We start from the raw sequence: 14841 nt of genomic DNA on the forward strand, positions 1-14841 counted from the left end.
AATGTCCGCCTTAAAAAAAATGTCTATACTCACATCTAATTTTTTTTATAATTATTAAATCCATCACGCGTCACTTTCAAAAAATTTAGACAGACGTGTATTTTCGAATATACTAACATATATATATAGGTATACTTTTATACAAATGAGATAACATAATAACATTATAAACGTGAATTCCTCTTACGCATTGTTATTAATATATATTTTTATTGTTTTGATATTATAGTCCTAAGTATAGATCCATTAAAATCCAACAATAAATCGAGTTATAATAACCATTCTTTCTAGGGTTAATTAAATATATCAAAATTCAAATCATGGATGGAGTACACTAACAAAACGGTCACGGTAAATCATGTACATAAACAGTTATATATGCAATGAATATACTTGAATAGAATTTATATGAAGCGACAGAGATTCAGAGCATGAAGTCATAGTGTCCCACCGCTGACATGACAATGTCATTTCATAAATTTATATATGACGTCATCCCATGTGTCACACCCAACAATTCTTGGTCAACCACCATAAATATATTTTTTATTTGTTTTTAATTTGAGGCTTCAAAACAAATTAGTCCTCCATAATCCAGCGGCGCCGACAGGTTTTTTCATCACTAATTAATAAACCCTCCTCCATCGTCCAACCTTCTAATGTGCAAAATGTATTTAATTATTCATTTCGTGGTTCTTCAATTAAGGGAGTTATATAAATATTGCAACTTAATGCATTTGTATGTAGTTAATGGGATTATACTAATGTGTTTTTTTTGTCGCTATATGATGCATGAACCAAAGTATATATTGAAGTAATTGATATGCTTGTTAACCAAGTTTGGTTACGACAAAGAGAGAGTAATTTTTGCATGAAAAGTGGTATTTTTGGGATCATGGAGTGAGTTTTAAGATTGATCACGTGATGCTAAACTTATGGGTTATAGCTTAGGAAATATTTCAAATGCACCGAGGAGTACCGGTGTACCAGTTGTTTTAATCGTTGATTTTAATTAATATATATTATATATATTTTTTATAATTCAGATCAACGGTTAAAATAACTGGAACACCAATACTCCTAGTGCACTTGAAATGTTTCCAATACTATACTATTCCGAAGAACACAATAATAGGCTTGAAATTAAAATTCATTTCTGTTATCAGAATTAATTAGCTTATCATCTTTAACTTATTAGAATCCTACGTCTATATATAAGGTAACCGAAAATATGGCTTATATTATATAGTATACTTGCTTTTATTATTTTTAGTTAGGGTTTAGGGTTAGATATAATAAATTGTGCTTATCTTCTCTCTATTATTAGTCAATATAAATTAGGTATATTTAGGAACATTTGCAAAAATGATTTTGGCATCATTTTAGAATTGAATATATATGTTTAATTTGATCTTCAATGGATGTGAGCTTTATAATTTCATAAAAGGTTAAAAAAACAAGAAATGTATATGAATTTTTTGAACTCTTAGATATATAATTATTCATGTGGTTTGTTCCTCCTATCAATAAAATTTTTTTATAAGAATTAATTTTATCATATATGATATCGGAGTTTCTATAATTTAAAGACCTATAATTCGATTGTTGTTGATCCCAAAAAAAAAATAGCATAAGATAGAAAAAAGTTACCTTTACAAAAATTTATATAAACCCAAAAAAAAAATTATTATGTGAAAAAAATGTATTAGAAATAAAACAATTTATATACTTCCTATTAGCTTGATAAAAGTGGTTTCATGACAAGAACATTAAAAAACAATGGAAAGATGTCCAAAAGTAACAAAAAAGATATTTGTTACAAAATAAAAAGAATACCAAAATAAGATCTTTACTTTAATTTCTTTAGAAGATGCAACAAATTTAAGGACTCCGAAGAGCAAATAATAATAATAATAATAATAATAATAATAATAATTACTAAAAATATTTGTTTAAGTTATTAAATATAGAAAAAAATTATGTCATCACAAGACTAGAAATTTAAAAAATTTAAAGTATTTATGGTGTGAGAAATACATAAAAAAACTAACATTTTAATAATATAAGTAACCAAACTAAGAACCCTAAATAGCAAAACCCTAACTAAGATCGTCAATTATGTAATAATACGTGCATGGTGACCACGAATGATGCCTCCACTCCACACATAAAGGCTTTGGCTAATTAAAAGACGAAGAAGCCTTTTTGGTCCACTAACTACTACTTGGTATCCATGGTGTGCATTATTGACTCCTCTTTGAAGCCACGTCATTTATTCCCACTCAATTTGAATCCACCCATCCAATCAACATGGAGCTTCTTTTTTTTTTTTTTTTCCTATGGAGGGAAAGTCATAGTGATCATTAAATTAGTAAACTTGCAACTTAGTAATTAAATTAATAGAGTATTGCCTTAATTTATTTTGAAGACATTTATTTTAATGATGACATAGGTTTGATGAATCGACTGCTTTTTTATTTAGCAACTCATTGTTAGAGATATAATAATTAATGGTATCTTTTTTTATTAGCTTAAATTTATGATATTTATATTTAAAAAAAAGTCTATACACAAATCAAATAAATCAGGCAAATAAAAAAATGATACATAAATCAAACAAATCCAAATGCTTTCATGACACTCATCACTCTCTTTATGAAAATTTTTTTTATACTATGGACATTTACATATGTCTTTCATCAGTAAATAAGATAGACAATAACTGTTGATTTATTAAATTATTATCTAATAATTTATAATTATCTGTTAAAAATTTATAATTTTATAAATTATTTATGAACAATATATATATATAATTAATTAATTACACTCATACTAGCTATTTTATATTATATGATTTATATATATATATTGGTAATCTTATTTATTGCAATAAAAATTAAATAAAATAATTTATTATTAATTTTAGTTTGAGTTTAAAAGAAAAAAATTAGATATTTTATTATATTTAGACTTTAAAATTTAATAAAAATCATATTCAAATATAAATAGTAACTTAAGATAAAAATTCAATAGATTTTAATTGATAAAGATTAATTTAGAATTAGGAACAACAAATCAAGATGTGTATGGTGATCAAGAATTGAGTCCATATAAAGAATTACTCATTTTTTAATGATTTAATATGGATAATTTTGAGGTTAAGAAATTTAAAAATTCTAACATTATCACCTTCACATGAATATATTTTTCTGTGAATATTCACAAATATAAATTTATATTATTAAGAAGTGTTTTAATATTAACATTTAAATATATTTCTTTAAATAGGAATTAAAATAAAATATATGAAAATTTTTATGTATTAAATGTTTTAAATTTTTTGTTACTTTGATTCTTTAAAGAAAATGTATTAAAAACAATTACTAGCTTCTCTGCTGGATGCAATTTTGTAATTTTTATCAACAATGAAAATAGAGACACACTTTGACAATTTCTTAACGCAGTACTCAGCAACCGACACCGACGATTGGATTATATGCTATGTCGCTGAATTTTCGAGAATCACAGTCTCGGCACCAAATGACGTTGCTTCCTGCACCAGACCCTTCTTCGTTGAAGAGCCTCTACACATTTTTAGTTTTAAATCAATCTGCATTAAAACAACACGAATTCAGTTCCAAAATTCTCTCTAGAATGTAATTATATAATGGCTTCAAATATCCAAGCTTAGAAACAGAAAATAACTGCTAGTAGCATACAAAAAGCATAATAGAGATCAACATGAACACCTTAGTGTTTTTCTGTTTTGATCTATACACGCACCTAAGTCCCTCTTATTTAATGATTCCAATTCCAAAACTAGGAAGCACATCCATGACCAATTCATACCTCTAATAATGATAATGACCATTTTTTTTATTTATTTGTTCTAACTATCAATTTCAATACAAAACACCCATTAAATAAAAAAAAAGTAGTACCTTCAAATTTCTAACTCTAAACAGCAGCAATTAACCCCAATTAATGGAAAGATATAGACAAATTTTTTTTCAAAATTCTGAACAAAAAATGAAAACAAGAAAAAAGATCAAAGTGGAAGAACGAATCCGTGACAGGAGAGAGGCCGCGATAAATCAAATTGGCGCACGGTGGAGGAGGATGTAACGGTTTCATGCGGTTAAGGAGATGGGAAACTTCGACGCTGGTGAGAGAAATACGGATGGCAGCTACGCGTCTCGGCAACCCACACAGAGGCGCAGGGTGGAGCAGAGGTTAGAGATTTCGCACACCGTGGATGAGGAAGTTTGGGGTTCAGGAATTGTGGATGAGAGGCAAAAGTTCGATGCCAAATAGAGGAGGACGGATCGACAGTAGTTGGGCATGGTAGAGCAGCGATGGCGATGTTTCACGCGCGCAAGCTCACGTTGCGGGTTTCTACAAAATTGGGGGAATCAATTAACTATGATAAGATAAAAAAGACAATAATTAAAATCGAACTATGATAAGATCCTCACCTAGCTGCGTTTCTGGATCGGACCGCCGTTGATATTGCGGCACACAAAGAAAACCTTCTTCCGCAAACTTGTTTTGCGGCGGCAAGGTGAAAGGCCCCAATTTTCTACCGCGGTGCTCCGTTCGTGTTGTGGTGTGTGTGTGTGTATATATATAGGTGAATGCTACCCAACCCCCTCTAAAATAACATGTAAGTTACCCTTCATTATGTGTCACATTGTAATTGGTCCTTATCTTAACCATAGTTGGGTTATTTTAATAAGAGCAATGCTAGGGAACCAAAAGGGTATTAGCCAAAAACCAGCCAAAATATCTTTGGTGAATCCAAAATTTATACGAGTTAATATATATGGATGTTTCTTCTGTTAAGTATCATAATGTTTCTTTTTCATACTAAATGGATGTTCTTTTATATATTTTTCGAATTTTTTTGTATTGCAAATGTAAATGTGTCTATTTCTTTAAAAATTTTATATTTTTTTAAAATTTTATAGATAATTAATTATTTTTGCTAAAATATAATTAGATATTTCTCTTGTTAAGTATTAGGATGTTTTTTTTTATATTAAATGAATGTTTTTTTTTTTATATTTTTTGATAAACCGTCCTCGAGTATTGCTTCCACGGCCTACCAAGGTACGTTTTCACAACACTAACGCGAGGGGCCAAATCTTCAGCAGGTCGAATCGTTGCGTTGTGTATGGAGATTCCGGTATTTTGGTTGGGATCGGTTCTGCCTTGTGCGGTAATTGAGTTGAATTGGCTGGTCATAGGGAGGCGGGGGAAGATGTTACAATTTTGGAAGACTACGGCGGCGTTACCGAAAATAAAATCAACGGTGCCATAAATGTGGCAGTCGCTATAGAATTGACGCATGGAATGGGCGTAGAGTGTGCCTTGGTAGCCCTCGAAGCTGCACATGTAGAAGGCTGATAAGTCGGCTCCGCTTCTAAGGGCAACTGCTTGGTGCTTGCTTGGCCCTGCTGTGTTTTGGAATGTTATGTTCACTGCTACAAAATAGAAGTGGAAGCCATCGGAGGAGTGGGTTGTGGTGGGGAGGCGGAAAGAGCTTGACGGAGAGAGAGAAATTTGTGCGTGTGATTGTTAGAGGTGGGTAGGTTAATGTGAGAGAGAAGAAAAAGGTTTTTATAAGTTTCAATTTAGGTTTAGTTAATGAATTTTAAATTTTTTAAATTTTGAATTTAAAAAATTTAAAATTAATTATTAATATAAATTAATATGGTTTTGTTTAGTTTTGGCTGGTAACCTTTTGGTTCCAAATACTTTTCCTTTTAATAATGGAAAAGTATATGGAACCAAAAGATGATCAGCCAAAAAGTAAACAAAACCGTTTAATTAGAATCACTTTTTGAATAATATGTTTGAAAACTGCTCCTGGGATCACGGAGCACAAACGAAAACCCGATTTTTCATGGAGCACAAACACATTTTGGCTGGTTTTTGACTGATATGCTTTTGGTTCCTTAGTTGTTCTCTTTATAATTTATTATTCTTAAAATATCAAAGCTCCACTCCCGTTAATTGAAGCATATTCCACTCCTCTATTTTTTGTTCATCACTTCATCACCTAGATTTGGTCCTTCCAAGTACCGTCGCGTTCGTGACAAGAAGCGCCAACGTCATCGCCATCTACTGCCCTCCCACACAACCCCTATTTCTTTAGTGCATAATTCCTTATTCACGTCGTTGAATTCCGTCGCCCATAACTTGTTCTTCCCAGTATAGCCAGCGCCTCTTTTTGCCATGGATCACTACTTATCCACATAATTAATAGTTAATTTTGGTTATTAAATTTTTTTATTAAAAAAATATATCTTTATTTAATTACGTGATGAAACATATATTTATATGTAAAATATAATATAATAAAATAAATCTATTCAAAGTATTTAAAAGTATAATTAAAATTATAAACATACAAATATAATGATAAAATTTGTACTCCAAACAAATAAATATATTTTTTTATCATACATATATTATTTAAAAAATAAATATATTATTAAAATTAATAACAGAAATTTAAAATGATAAAATTTAACTTTCTTATCGTATTTTTTATAGTATTTTTATTTTTTTATTTTTTAATTTATTAGTACTTTATTATTTAATTAATAATTAAAAAAATTATTTTTATGAAAATTTATTTTTTGTATTATATTAGAGAAGAGACCAATATAGCAGTTTAAAAAATAAATTGTATAAATATTTAAGAGATAAATATGAAATACATACCTAAAATAAATAAAACAGACAAAATAGGAGTACTCTTGAGAAATGGAGAATTATTTTTGTCTGTTTTATTTATTTTAGGCATGTATTTCATATTTATCTCTTAAATATCTATCTATATAATTTACTTTTGTATTTAAAAATTTTAATATTATCTATTTTTTATTTAAAAATCATTTTTACATTATTTTTTAAACTGTTATATTGGTCTCTTCTTTAAGATAATACAAAAAATAATTTATCATGAAGATAATTTATTTAATTATTAATTAAATAATAAAGTACAAATAAATTAAAAATTAAAAGAATAAAAATACTATAAAAAATACTTGTGAGAAAGTTAGATTTTATCATTTTAAACTTGTGTTATTAATTTTAATAATTTATTATTTTTTAAAATAATTTATGTACGATAAAAAATATGTTTTTTTCTGATTTTAATTATACTTTTAAGTACTCTAAATAGAGTTATTATATTATATTTTACATATGAATATATATTTTATCGTGTAATTAAATAAAGATTTGTTTTAATAAAAAAAATTAATAGCCAAACTAAATATTACTTAGGTATGTATTTCATATTTATCTCTTAAATATTTATACAATTTATTTTTTAAACTGTTATATTGGTCTCTTCTCTAATATAATATAAAAAATAATTTTTCATACAAATAATTTGTTTAATTATTAATTAAATAATAAAGTACTAATAAATTAAAAATTAAAAAATAAAAATACTATAAAAAATACGGTAAAAAAGTTGAATTTTATCATTTTAAATTTCTGTTATTAATTTTAATAATATATTTATTTTTAAATAATATATGTATGATAAAAAAAAATATGCTTATTTGTTTGGAGTACAAATTTTATTATTATATTTGTATGTTCATGATTTTAATTATACTTTTAAATACTTTGAATAGATTTATTTTATTATATTATATTTTACATATAAATATATGTTCTATCACGTAATTAAATAAAGATATATTTTTTTTAATAAAAAATTTAATAACCAAATTAACCATTAATTATGTGAGTAAGTAGTGATCCACGGCAAAAAGAGGCGCTGACTACAATGGGAACTGGGAAGAGAGGTTGTGTGGGAAGGCAGTAGATGGCGATGACGTTGGCGCTTCTTGTCACGAACGCGACGTGCTTGGAAGGACAAAATCTAGGTGATGAGGTGATAAACAAAGAATGGAGGAGTGAAATGTGTTTTTTTTTTTTTTTTTTTGGTGACTAGTGAAATGTGTTTCAATTAACGGAAGTAGAGCTTTGATATTTTGATATTTTAAGAATAATAAATTATAAAATAACCCAACTATGGTTAAGATAAGGACCAATTACAATGTGACACGTAATGAAGAGTAACTTACATGTTATTTTAGAGGGGTTGGGTAGCATTCACCATATATATATATATATATATATATATATATATATATATATATATATATATAAGCAAAGAAAAAATGCACTTATTAACTACTACTATTATCCTATAGAAAATATTGCAATTATACCATTAAATCTTTCTTTTTCTAGAAGGACTCATAATTGGAGTGAAGTGGGAGAAGCCCATATGAAACTCTACGAGGATATGAAAAAGGAAGAAGTGAATAAGGAAAGCAAACGCATATTTGTGGAAAAAAATAATAAATAAATGCACAATTTCCTTTTGCACTATACTACTTGCAATTCTTTTATTAATTGAAGCATGTCAAAAAGAGCATATTAGAAGATATATAATTAAAGTGAGAAATAAAAATAATTTGTTGGTGGTGACTTTTTTCTTATAAAATGGTGAGACTATTTGGCTTTTTTATCTTAACGCTCTCTATATAGGATAATTAGTATAAAAAAGAGTAAAAGGATACTAGAGCATGTAGAAAGAAAATGAGTTTAAATTTATTAATCATATATTTATATCGGATGTAATTAATAGTTTATTTAATTAAGCATTTTGTATAACATAAAGATTTATAAATTATTAAATCACAAATTAAATTTTTTAAATAACAGAGAATTTAGTAAAGAAAAAATGATGCGACATAATTAAAAATTAAATAAAGTTATAAATTAATAAGCCTTTTTAAAAGAAAAAAATGTTTCACGTATGAAATTATATATAAAATTCATCATTCTTAAATATTTAATTTCTACTCTAATTTTTTCCTAAACCAAACACACTATATATCCTAATATGAGAATCTAAAATCAAACTCAAATTCTGCAACAATATATATTAATTTTAAAATGACTACGACATTCTTATGTTTGCAAATATTTGATAGATAGCTAACATATAAAAATGAAAACAATCACTAGTTAAAATCCTCACCAGTAATCTTAATTATTATATGAAAATTAGTGGAAATGTGGAAATTAAATAGGATAAAGGGTGGGTGACGTTAGTGAAAAACGTGGAAGTGGAGTTGGAAGTTTATGGTTTTTTTTTTTAAATTATTAATAGTAAAATAATTTGGTTCCAAGAGAGGAGGAGGGGCCCGCCGGGCCGGGCCCTTAAAAAGGGTGACGCAAGGCATAGTGATGACATAGCATATGGCAGACACAATATCTACTTATTTTTGCACCATCAACGGTCCAAACTTTGCATCTGATGTGTGTTATGGCTCTCTATTATTATCACTATATATAATATATCACTATCACTTTAGAATCCATGATCATCATCATTGTGGGAATTAGGGACCCACACCCACCACAACACAAATTAAATTAAACACCTCTATCTCGCACTTTTTTCTTATTTATTTTTTAGGGCAAATCACTGATATAAGGTAAGGAGAAAAAAAATTTAACACGAATCAGCCAAATTAAAAATTGGTTCATGAATTAACCAAGAGATATTTTTATATAGTTTGAATCAATCAAATTCAAACTTCAATCTCCATGTAATTTGAATCATAGTGATTCGAATTACATACACACGCACACACCCACTAATTCGAATCAACCTGATTTGAATTACACACAAAGTAATTCGAATCAAGGTGATTCGAATTACACACCACACGCATTCCAAGGTAATTCGAATTGGATTGTTTCGAATTACTCATGCTTCGGCTATAAAAGGAGTTCGAACCAACCTCATTCGAACCACTTTTTCATTATCATACCCCACCAAATCCCAGAGAAAACGACCCAGAACGACTCCAACAAAGGCTCGAGCAGGATATTCAGCCCATGCGGGATGATCCGAAGAGACTATATCGTTTGGATGGACTAGCTCATATAGCCGGAGCCATCAACGAAGAGGTTAGTACGTAATCTTTTTTTTTAATTAGGATTAAGTAACTTATTCGTTTGTTTATATACGTTATGTTAGTAGTTTTGATGGTAAATGATGTTGGTAACATTGTATGTGGTTTTGTTAGTGGTTTTGTAAGTGGTTTATGTTATTGGTTTTGTTAGTGGTTTTGCAAGTGGTTTATGTTACTGGTTTCGTTAGTGGTTTTGCAAGTGGTTTTGTTAGTGGTTTTGCAAGTGGTTTATGTTAGTGGTTTTGTTAGTGATTTTGTAATTGGTTTTGTAAGTGGTTTTAATTATCTGGTCCATTATATGTGCAGCCCCAGCGATGCATCTCGAGCATGCGACGGCAGCAGGGCATGCGACTGGACGAGAGGTACGTTCCGTACTTGCAGATGGCGGGATTATACCATCTTGCGAGACTGAACGAGAGATGGTTCAGATTGGATGAGCCCCTTGTGAGTACTTTCGTCGAGCGGTGGCGTCCGGAGACGCACACGTTTCACATGCCATTCGGGGAGTGCACGATCACACTTCAGTGGTTGCTTGACGGATTTCCAGACATACATCCAAGGTGGCTGTCCAGCTTGGGTGTAGTTCCAGGAGTTGCTACGTGTGTTACTTCCTGTGAACCAAATCCAGAAGTTTGCAGTGAACTGCAGCTGGTTCCAGGAGACGTTTAGAGAGTGCCCTGCGGGAGCCGATGAGGAGACAGTCAGGCGCTATGTGCGGGCCTATATCATGATGCTGTTAGGCATCCAGCTGTTTGTTGACAAGTCCGGCAACCGTATTCATATTAGGTGGCTACCCTACATGGCTAGGCTTGAGGATATGGGTGGCTACAGCTGGGGGTCGGCAGCACTCGCGTGGTTGTACTGGTACATGTGCCGAGTGGTCAACAGGCATGTTGTGAAGTTAGCCAGTCCGTTACAGCTACTTCAGTCTTGGATCTTCTGGCGCTTTCCTGGGTTTAGACCTGCTGGGTATGATACGTTCATCTGGCCCTTGGCATCGAGGTACTGTTATCATTTTTTCTATTTCGTCTAAAATTTGTTTATTCCGTGTCCGCTTATAATGTTATACTATGTGGTGATATTTTGCTTTCGTTATACCACCGATGTGAGTTGCAGGTGGTCAGGTCACAATCCTTCTACTAGCGAGAAGGGACCTCGAGTGCAGATGTGGAGGCTGAGGATAGACCTGTTACAGCTGGGGATGTAAGTATACGAACCAGTTGTTTTTAATTAAGTTACCTTTCATAGTTCGCATCACGGTATGGCCTAACGTTGATGCTGTGTATTTACAGTTTATTTGGATGCCGCATAGGTCTCCCGACGTCCTTCAGGTTGTGCATCCGGAGGTGTTGGAGCCTCGGCATACGGCGTTATGGCGGTGTGTGACGAAATTGATATATTTCGCCATGATAAAGTGGCACCAGATTGATCGGGTGCTACCGCAGTTTGGTGGAGTATAGCCCCACCCCAGCCCACCCTAAACATCGACTTCTTGATGTCGAAGGATGGCAGAGGTGGTGATCGTTGGTTCCCATACAGTTTGTAGTTATAGCATCTTCATTGGGAGAGCCATGCGGATCATGTTCTCCGATTTGATGTTGTGCTGTCACCTGAGATTACCTTGGAGATCCGAGAGCCGTGCCTATTCCGGTCGAGGCGACACAGAGGGGTGCCGGACGAGTGCCTGAGATAGATCGTGTTGATGACGTTCCGGATAGGCGTCGGGTTGAGCGGAGAGCTCGTGTTGGGACGCGAAGGAGCCAGCGTGGGTGGAGGTGGCTCGACCAGGACATGGAAGATAGTGACGCTATGGGGAGGGATGGAGGCAGACGACGAGGCCGTGGAGGACGACGCAGGGCCCGTGCTGGAGTTGACGATCACGGTGGCCATGGTAAGGATGAAGATGATGGTGACCAGCATGGGGATGGTGGGGAGAGGACAGAGGCCATGATGGTGGAGGGGGCGGCGGGATCCCTGCTGGGATAGGGGGCGTTAGTCCTCATCCCGGAGGTCATGGTGGAGAGTGGTACGGGTCTGGTGTGGGAGATGATTTGGACCAGGGTGGCGGTGGACTTGAAGGAGGGCAGTTCGGCGATTACTTCGTCGGTGTCCCCAACGACGACCACGCAGTTCATGAGAGTCAGACATGGGTTAGTCCGGGGCAGCTATTTTCAGCCTTACTGACCAATGATGGTCTTGATGCGGAGTTCGGCGGTTCACACTTCCTAGTTGAGATCAGTGCCATCATGCAGGAGAATGATGCGGCACGTCGGCGGACGCAGATTACGGGGACGCAGGCACATTTAGATGTCGACCTGAACGAGCCTCCTTCTGCTCCTGCTCATGAGTATTTTGCATTAGGTGGTACCCCTCCTTCCGCCTATGTTAGTGGCATACATTCAGTTGCTGGAATGTCTACGGCAGCCGTCCACAGAGAGTCAGTTCCGTCAGGGTATTCCGCACGTCCTTTGCCAGGCCAGCCTATGCCACCTCCACATGCAGACCCGGATGATGACGAGGATGAAATTGAGGACGAGGAGCCGCTCGTCCGGAGAGGCCAGAGGACACGGCATCCTCGTCGTTGCTTCACGGGATCACATCTATTTAGATGACCTGTTTATTTGTATCACTTTTATTTATCATCAGTGTTGTACCTTTGCTTGCTTTATTTATTTATGTTATGGACCTACTTTGGTTTTCGTTACTTAGGTTACGTACCTTGGCTTGCTTTCTTTATTTATGTTATGTTATGTACTTAGTGTTGTACATTGGCTTGCAATATTTTGTATCACTTATGTTGAAAATTGGTGTGTGTTATTTTATTGGCATACCTTTTCTTATGGTCGCCTGAGTAGATTACATTGAGTGACGTTTAACTGATTCACAAGCGTATACTTAAGAAACGGAACACATGGAGCAATTAAGTATGATCGTTAAATACATCACATTAAGTAACCAAAGTTTCATAATTAACAACGTCAAGTAACAAACCCTAAAACAATGGAATCTAAATATAAAAGTGGTAATAAGATAGTAATTCATCTAACAATACACCTACTCATCTCCCCCAGTGTGCCTGGGTCCTCCAACCTGTGGACAACTCCGACGTGTGTCCTGGTTGCCTACAGATACCACATCTCTTCGGCCTGTTCGGATCCGCCTCGTCCATAGTAGTCCGTATCTTGGTGGACCTAGGACGTCCCTCACTCGCACGCCTCTTGGTGGGGTCTGGTATCACTGTCGGCCCATCGTATGGTGGCTAAAAATTCTCGGGAGTGAAAGGTGTGAACCCCATCCGGTATACACTGAACACCGAGCTAAGATGATACACCTGGTGGACATACGGCTGTCACGTAAGCCATGAATAGGCATAGCATGCCAATGCATGAGGACACGGGTAATGAAGTGCTTGAAAATATCCGCAGTCACATGTCTGAGATCGGAGTGAGACTCTGTAGCTACCAAGTGAGAACGAACCAGTAGGAGTCGTCTCCGAGACGGTGAACTTCGAGTTATCTCTGTCGTACAAAGTCACCGTGAAGCACCTCGCCGTCTTCAGATTGGCCTCTATACACTTCACCAGATGTTGACTGAATTGTTGTCCGGTTCCTAACTGGACCTCTGCCTCTCTCCCCTTGCGAATGAATAGTTCTGCCAACCTCCCATAAGTAGCCTTCAGCAACGAGCACACCGGGAGATTCCTGATTTGAATTAACACACTCAGAGATATTTGTCGTTATGTGACCGAATCTCCTACCCTCATCCCGATGCTGGGTCCACAATGAATACTCGATCCGGTTCGCCCACTCACACATGGCAGGGTCTTCAGATCGCAGAATATCAAACCAGTAATCGAATTCCACCTCAGTCTTAGCATAACATGCATTCACAAGAAGCCTCTTTGCGTCCTTGCCCTTGAAGGTCAGGGCAAAATTTGCTGCCACATGTCGAATACAGAATGCACGGTAGACAGCAAGAGGTAGTCAGCCTCCGTCGGGAGCCTCAAGCACAACCTTGATGCTGTTGTGCCTATCTGATATAACCAACAGACCCGATTGCGGGGTCACGTACTGTCGTAGATGGGAAAGAAAGAAGGACCAGGACTCCACATTCTCACCCTCAACCAATGCAAATGCAACAGGCAGTATGTTGGAGTTCCCGTCCTGTGTAATCGCGACGAGCAACGTACCCCCATACTTACCATACAGGTGGGTGCCGTCAATACTCACCAACGGCTTGCAATGCCGGAATGCCTCAATACATGGTGGAAACGTCCAGAAGAGCCGGTGAAAATAAGCTTGTGAGTCATCCACCTGGCCCCCAACTCGAACAGGACTTGTCCTAAGGACTGCAACAGTACCAGGCATCGTCAATTGAACTCCTAACACCCACCGCGGGAGCTCATTGTACGACTCATCCCAATCACCATAGATGTGGGCGACGGCCTTCTGCTTCACCAACCAAACCCTCCTATACGTTGGCCTGAACCCAAAGTATGTCGTCGTCGCATTCAGGAGCACCTTGATGCTGACGGATGCATCAGCTCTAACCATTGGCATGATAAATTCCGAGATCACATGATAATCCAGACTCCTGTGGTCGCTAAAGATGGACGTCGCGAGACATGTATGTAGTCCGTTTTACCTCCCAAATACCCTTGCGCAGTCGGAGACTTAGCCTAATCAACCATGTGCAGTCATTCCCAAACTCAGAACACTTTCTAACATACCGGCGATAGTTAGACTCCACCACTTTTTGTACTGTACCCCGCGTCGGATGCTATACGTCTTCACACTTAACATAACCTCATCTTTATCCT

At 34.8% G+C, this 14841-nt stretch overlaps 1 protein-coding gene across 1 annotated transcript; it reads right to left on the reverse strand.

Annotated features, from left to right (window-relative positions):
* Positions 1-13534: 13534 nt before the first annotated feature.
* On the reverse strand, positions 13535-14575 carry LOC107647702 (uncharacterized). The gene is made up of 2 exons (XM_016351756.1): positions 14074-14575; positions 13535-13959 (listed from the first exon to the last, which is right to left on the reverse strand). Exons 1-2 carry the CDS (start codon positions 14573-14575, stop codon positions 13535-13537), a joined length of 927 nt encoding a protein of 308 aa, XP_016207242.1.
* Positions 14576-14841: the final 266 nt, after the last annotated feature.

The sequence above is a fragment of the Arachis ipaensis genome, chromosome B6 (genome assembly GCF_059453495.1).
Source record: "Arachis ipaensis isolate K30076 ecotype BB chromosome B6, ASM5945349v1, whole genome shotgun sequence".
In the NCBI taxonomy this organism is placed as follows: domain Eukaryota; kingdom Viridiplantae; phylum Streptophyta; class Magnoliopsida; order Fabales; family Fabaceae; genus Arachis; species Arachis ipaensis.